This window comes from Microtus ochrogaster, chromosome 7, assembly GCF_000317375.1.
Source record: "Microtus ochrogaster isolate Prairie Vole_2 chromosome 7, MicOch1.0, whole genome shotgun sequence".
In the NCBI taxonomy this organism is placed as follows: Eukaryota; Metazoa; Chordata; class Mammalia; order Rodentia; family Cricetidae; genus Microtus; species Microtus ochrogaster.
The window spans coordinates 12496997-12504546 of NC_022014.1; the positions used below are offsets into that span (position 1 = coordinate 12496997).

Sequence of the window (7550 nt, forward strand, 5' to 3'; positions counted from 1 at the left end):
GGGGAGGAAAGTATAGAAACCAGAATAAGGAGTGTGAAAGAATTTAGGAGGTAAATTTTCAATGTAAATAGTAACTTTCGGCATTAACTTTAATAGTCACTTTGGAAATAGGAAACTTTTAAGGCTAATGGAGTTATTTTTAAAAAGGATGGGGGGGTGGAGAGATGGCTCAGAGGTTAAGAGCACTGGCTGCTCTTCCAGAGGTCTTGAGTTCAATTCCCAGCACCCACATGGTGGCTCACAACCATCTGTAATGAGAACTGATGTCCTCTTTTGGCCTGCAGGAATAATACATGCAGGCAGAACTCTGTATACATAGTAAATAGATCTTTAAAAAAAAAAATGAGGGAAGTAGAAAAAGACAAGATCCCTGAGTAAACTGGGAGCATGGGGACCTTGGGAAAGGATTGAAGAGGAGGGGAGAGGCGGGGGAGGGGAGCAGAGAAAAATGTAGAGCTTAATAAAAATCAATAAAAAAAACAAGAATGGACAGGAATTTGATGAAATGTTTGACTAGTAATGGCGTATGCCTGGAATCCCAGCACTCTTACAGCAGAGGCAGCAGGATAAATAAAGAGATCAAAGCTACAAAGATTAGTCTCAAGAAACGAAAGTCAAAGGAATAGCACTCTTCTTCTTGATTCCATGTGCATTCACTAATTTGTCCAGGCTGTGTTAAAATTTTAATAGCAAAACATTAAGTGTGGCTGGAGCTAAGACATTTCAGTCATCAGACCATGTACACCTTAAATCTGGAATGTTCCCATTACTGTCTTAATAAGGTCAGAAAGGCTTACCAACAGTTTCTGAAAGGTCCATGCTAACAGCTGAATTTGAACCTAGAAAAAAAGTTGAGACACAATATATATTCATGAAACAGTATCTAATTTTTTTATCTTTTTATTATTAAAAATTTCCACCTCCTCCCCACCTCCCATTTCCCCCCCTCCCCCTACAGTATCTAATTTTAAACATCACAGACAACTTAATGTTTTCTTGGTTAGACATTAAAAAAATTTACCTTCACACAATGATGACTGTTCTTGAGACAACTCCACAGGTGCTGGTTAAGAAAAATAAGTTTTATTAGAAATTGAGCTCTCTTATTTACTTATCTTTTTTTTCTTTTTTGGGGTTTTTCAAGATAGGGTTTCTCTGTAGCTTTGGAGCTTGTCTTGGCACTAACTCTGTAGACCGGGCTGGCCTCAAACTCACAGAGATCCACCTGCCTCTGCTAAGATTAAAGGCATGTGCCACCACCCAGCTTATTTACTTATCTTTTAACACAGAATAAAAGAAGTTCAATAAGCATATCACAAACCTCATCAACTCAGAACAATGGCAGCTAACTTGGATTTCAAATCAGAAGTCTGTCCAGCCTACTTTAAAAAAAAAAAAAACAAAAAACTACCAACTGCAGAAATAAAGGCACCAGCAAGGTGGTTCCGCAGGTAAAGAGTTCACCACCCAAACTTGACAACATCAATTCAATCCCTTGAGCCCACATAAAGGTAGAAGGAGAGAGACCCAACTCCACAAAGCTGTCCTCTGACCTCCACACCGGCATTTACACAAAATGGTAACTTAAAAGCTCTACAGACTTTCAATAGTGGGAATGTGTTAAAAATGTTAATCCTATTTCCCAAATCTTTCCTTCACAGATATTATAAATGTAATACAAAGCCCAGAACAAATACAATTAGTTGGACTGCACTTATTCAATATGCCTCTCTCTTCTCTACTTCTGATAATCCTCCAACCCAAGAAGGCTGAGACTGCAATGTTATCAAATCTCCAAGTAATTTGACACTAAATGGCAACTGTGTGAAGCCTCTGGAATACATACAGTAATATATTCGGAAAAGGTGATTCTTGCCCAATGGGATCCCAGCACTCAGGAGGTAGAGGCGTGCTGATCTCTCTGGGTTCAAGGCCACTCTGGTCTACTTAGCTAGTTAGGGGACAGCCAGAGCTACATGGAGAAACCCTGTCTCAAAATTATTATTCTGTTTGTTTCAAGATAGGGTTTCTCTGTGCGGCCTTGGCTATCTTGGACTCACTCTGTAGAGCTAGCTAGCCTCGAACATCTGTCTGCCTCTACCTCCCAAGTGCTGGGATTAAAGATGTGTGCCAACCCCTGGGCTCATAGGAGCTCACAGACTCTGGACCAACAGTTAGGGAGCCTGCATGGGACCAGTCCAGTCCCTGGTACTTGAGCTGGCTTTTGGGACCCTATTCCCAAAATGGGTTGCCTTGCCCAGCCTTAATACAAAGGGAGGAGTTTAGTCCTACCTCAACTCGATATGCCATGCTTTGCTGACACCCATGGAAGGACTGCACCTTTCTGGGCAGAGGTGGAGGAGGAGTGGATGGGGGAAGGGGAGGGAGGAAGCAACGGGAGGAGAAAGGGAAGGGGAAGCTGTGGTCCGGACATAAAATAAATGAAAACGTTTAATAATAATAATAATTTTAAAAAAGGTATGTGCCACTACTGCCTGGCCAAAATTATTATTTTAAGTGATTTTGATGAAGTCAGAATTCTTAGAATTCTAAAATCAAGCAACAGTTCAGTTTGCAGTTGCTGAACCACTAATCTGCTATGGCGTCCCTATGTGAGTCTGATTTCTTTTTCCCTGAAAAGCACAAATGATACAGCTAAAGGCTTTCTAAGATGCAGAAACACACCAAAGATCCCTTTATTTCGGGCTCTTGTAGACTTACTTACCCACACTTACAGACCACCTCAAAGGAAGTGTCGACATTCTTGAGAACACCACCTGAGGTTGTCCTTCACACTCACTCATCCTGTGCACACCCATGTACCTGCTCCCCGCACAGCTAGAAACATACCTGCATTTATTTGAAACATGAATAATTCTATGAGGGGGAAGTTGGAGTGTAGCAGGACGACAACTGTGTCTCAAGTTAAAATGATTCTCCTAGGGCTGGGGATGTGCCTGAGTCTGAGAAGCACCTGCTGTTCAAGAATGAAGACCCAAGATCAACCCCAAGCAGACACATCAAAAGCCCAGTGTATTGCACATGCTTGTAATCCCTACCACTGGGATGGCAGAGAATAGGCTAGCTGGATTAGCCAGTATAGTTTAATCAGTGAGCCCCTGGGTTCAGTGAAAGCCCCTGTCTCAAAAATTAAAGAAGAGGCTGGTGAGATGGTTCAGTGGTTAAGAGCACTTGTTCATGTAGAGGACCCAGGTTTGATTCCCAGCAGTTGGTGGTTCGCAACCACCTGTTGGACAGTCACCCAAACACCAAACCAACACTAACTCCCAGTTTGGGTGATCTAACAGTCATAAAAGTGGTGCACAACATGCACGCAGGCAAAACATTCATACACATAAAGTAAAAACAACCCCCTTTTTCCCCTTAGTTTTTTGAGATAAGGTTTCTTTGGTAGCCTAGGCTGGCCTGGAACTTGCTTTAAAGACCAGGCTGGCCTCCAACTAAGAGATCTGTTTGACTCTGCCTTCCAAGTGCTAGGATTAAAGGTGTATACCATCACTGCCCAGCTAGAAAGTTTAACTTTCAAAAAATGATTTATTTTTATTTTATATGCATTAGTGTTTTATCTACATGTATGTCTATGTGAGGGTGTTGAATTCCCTGGAAGTAGTTACAGACAGTTGTGAACTGCCATGAGAGTGCTGGGAATTGAATTTGGGTCCTGTGGAAGAGTAATCAGTGCTCTTAACCACTGAGCCATCTCTGCAGCCCCAGAATTTAATTAAAAATTAAAAAATTTTAATGAACTAACTTTAGCAGTTTTCATTTCTTTTTTCAGTTTGCCCCAGCCCCTCTCCCCCAGATTGGTTGATTTTATGTGTGTATTTGAGAGAGAGAGAGAGAGAGAGAGAGAGAGAGAGAGAGAGAGAGAGAGAGAGAGAGAGAGAGAGAGAGAGAGAGAGAGAGAGAGAGAACACACGCACAAGCAGATGCAACAGTGGCATTAAGCACACGCATGAGGGACAGAACAATGTTTGAAGAGTTGGTTTCCATTACACATTACTGGGGAGGCAGGGTCTCTCTTGCATCTGCTGGACTATGTACTCCTCCAGTTAGCTTGGCCCATGAGCTTTGGGGGTGATTCTACTGTCTTTGCTTCTCATTTTGCCATAGTAATGGTGGGATTATAGACACACATCTGGCTTTTCAACATAGTTTCTGGGGATCAAACTTAGGTTTTTAGGCTTATATGGCAAGTTCTTTGCTTTGTTTTTACCTACTGACCAAGATCTTCCTGGCCCTCTTCTGTTCTCGTTCTCTCTCTCTCTCTCTCGACATGGTCTCACTTTGTAGCTCATACTAGCCTTGAACTCATAAAGTAGCCCAGGCTATCTTTAAACTTGGTGGCACTCTTCCTGCCTGGATTATAGACGTGTGCCTCCAGACCTAGCTTCATCTAGGTTCACACTGCTTCCCTGCACTTTCCTTATCCCACTCCATGCAATCACTGAATTTTTTGTTCTGTTCTGTTTTCCAAGACAGGGTTTCTCTTTGTAGCCCTGGCTGTCCTCGAATTAAAGCAATCTGCTGCCCCGCCTCTCAAGTACTGGGATTAAAGAGTGTGTACCATCACCATGGGGCTTGAATTTTTACTAAGCTTGAATACAGTAAAAACCATTTTGGAAGTGCCAGCTTTCTAAAGGAGGGTTATGGAAAGTGCCTTAACTCAGGAGGTTGACTTATCGCTTAAATAAGGAACTAAAGATTTCCAGCACTCAGGAGACCAACCCATCTCACCAAAATTGCATGTAGAGGTTTCTTTCTTCTATAGACAACACTGGAAACAGTTAAAGGAGACAACAGAACAAAGTCATAAAACACCATGGTTTGTCTTACTTCTCAAACATTCTAAAGATGGAAATGCAGCTAGACATTGTAGTAAGCCTGTACTGTCAGTCCAGAGGGCGAGACAGGAAGATTATTGAAGTTGAGGTCAGTCTGGGATTCACAGTGAGTTCACAGCTAGCAAGGGCTACCACAGTAAGACTCTGGAAACAAATGCTAAAGCAGAGACATGAAATCCCAGGTACTTAGAATGTGGAAGCAGGAGGATCACTTGAGTCCAAGAGTTCAAGGCTAGCTTGGGCATCATGAACAGACTCAAAGTGAAAAAAGGAAGGGAGAGGGGAGGAGAGAACACAGGTACAAAGGCAAAGAAACATGTTCAAAGCCATCTACATGAATTTTTTGAATGCAGGAAGGGGCAGTTATAATACTTGAAACTCAGCAGTGAGACAGAAGATGGAGAAAATTAGACTCATGGGCCTGGTTCTGAAAGGGTCTTGAGATTGTTTCTTTTTTTTGTTGTTGTTGTTGCTGGTGGTTTTTTTAGACAGGGTCTCATTACGTAGGTCTGGCTGTCCTGGAATTTACTCTGTGGACCAGGCTGGCCTCAAACTAACACAGATCCACCTGCCTCTGCCGCCTAGGTGCTGGGATTAAAGGTGTGTGCCACTACCACCACCCGGCTAGAGTCACTATCACTAAAATAAGCTTTGAAACCAGAGCCTGCTCCTCCATTTATTCATGAGTATACTCTTACTAAGGTGTTTAGCTTTTATAATCTGTAATCTTTACATCTATAAAATGGGGTGGCAGTATCCAAGCACTGAGAGTTGAGACTAAGCAGTAAGCTGTGGTAACTGCTCTATAAATTTACAACAAGCATTTCAGAGTCCTGCACTTATTACAAAAACCTTTAAGAATGAAAACATTAGAAAGGCAAATTCCAGGGCTAGTCTGTCAGAAAACCCATGCTGGTTATAGACACTGGCTATAGGCATTTCCTTCTTTACAGCATGATAGGGCAAAAAGAGCTCTAAACCAGCAGCTAGTAAAATCAGGATTCAACGGTGTCATTAACTCTGGGAGTGACTTCAGACAACCACTTAGCATGCTTAGGCTTCAATTTCTCTATTCGAAACTAAGATTATATTCTGCTGGAGTCACTTTCAGCCTGAATGTTCAAAGAACCTATTTATTATATCATTAAAGCAATGCCACATACCAACCTGTTATGACTTTCTGTAGTGTAACAAAAAACATTTTTTCAACTAATTCTGAAAAGATCTTATTTACAATTTATGTCTCATCTACTTCAAAAACAAAAGTATATTAAAATACATAAGCCAGAGGCATTTCATATAGTGTAAGATATAAAAATAGAAGACACTGTCCTACTACAAAAATCAACTACCCAAAGATGGATACATATTGCTCAGTAATATGGTGGTATATTGTTTGTGTTTTAATAAATAAAGCTTGTCTGAAGATCAGAGGGCAAAGAAGCCATACTAGTCAGACGAATATGGAGTGGTGGCACACACCTTTAATCCCAGGACTCAGGAGACAGAGGCAGATGGATCACTGTGAGTTCAAGACCACTCTGGGCTACACAAGACTGAATCTGTCTAAAAGAGAAACAGAGCTCACACAAAGGTGATCCCTGCACTTGGGAATCACACATTTAATGCCAGCACTAGGGAGGTGGAGACAGGGGCAATATGGCTGGCTGGGTGGAGAGGATTTAAAGGGAAGAGACAGGACCGAGAGTGGGATCTGAGGATTTGTGGAGACAACATCTTGCCCTTTCGGTCTGAAGATTTGGTAGAGGTAAAAGATCTCTAGTGGCTGGCTGCTTTGCTTTTCTGATCTTCAGGTTGAACCCCAATATATGTCTCCTGGTTTTTATTATTCGTGCTACACAGTCATATGTACTTTTCTTTTCTTTTTTCTTTGTCCTTCAAGTGAAATGACAATCACCTAGTTGGAACCTGTTTGGAAATAAGTTATAGCAATGGAAAATGCTTAGAAATTCTTACTGTTTCTTTCCCTTTGAAAGAAGAATTACAGTGGGAAACAATAACAAGTTCTTAAAGAACAAAGTTACTTATGAATAAACAAACTATATTTACTGCTAAGCTACTTAGTTAAAATCTACTGAAAACAAGGACAAAACTTTAGGTACCCAAACCCACTGCTGTCTGGTAAGAAAGAATCAAATACTAAGATATGTCATGTTCTACTTTGTTAAATTCCTGAAAATATTAAAAGTAATTCCAGCACTTGGAAGATAGATGAGTTATGGCCCAGCCTAGAAAACACAGTAAGATCCTGCCTCAAAACAAAACCAAGGCATTCATAAAGAACACCTGGCAGAAAATAGACACGTCGTTAGTGTTATCATTAGGATAACAAGGTTGGAACCATTCACTGAAGGGTCCTGGATGTACCAGCCTCTTGTTCCACACCCTTTACCTGTCTTTGCGCTCTTCCACTAATGTAAACTTACTTGGCTTCTTTCTAGAATCTTTCAAAGGCCATACTCATTACCTCGATATTCCTACCCAGAGCATTCTTTCAATGCCTTGCAAGCATCCTATGTTCAGTAGACAGGCAAATGCTTGTTCACTGCTAGAAGGAACAGCTGAGCAAAAAATTCCCTTCCACCATGTTAACTCACCACAAAAGTTGACTAAGTCTTTTTTTTTTTTTTCCGGTTTTTCGAGACAGGGTTTCTCTGTGGTTTT

At 41.3% G+C, this 7550-nt stretch overlaps 1 protein-coding gene across 2 annotated transcripts in view; it reads right to left on the bottom strand.

Annotated features, from left to right (window-relative positions):
* Window positions 1-7550, bottom strand: part of Gspt1 (G1 to S phase transition 1) — a 38142-nt gene that overhangs the window by 25025 nt on the left and 5567 nt on the right. For both annotated transcript variants that reach the window (XM_005349322.3, XM_005349323.3), the window contains exons 2-3: window positions 1022-1063; window positions 798-839 (exon numbers count right to left, since the gene is read on the bottom strand). In XM_005349322.3, the coding sequence (XP_005349379.1) occupies window positions 798-839; window positions 1022-1063 (84 nt within the window). The remainder of the gene's footprint in view (window positions 1-797; window positions 840-1021; window positions 1064-7550) is intronic.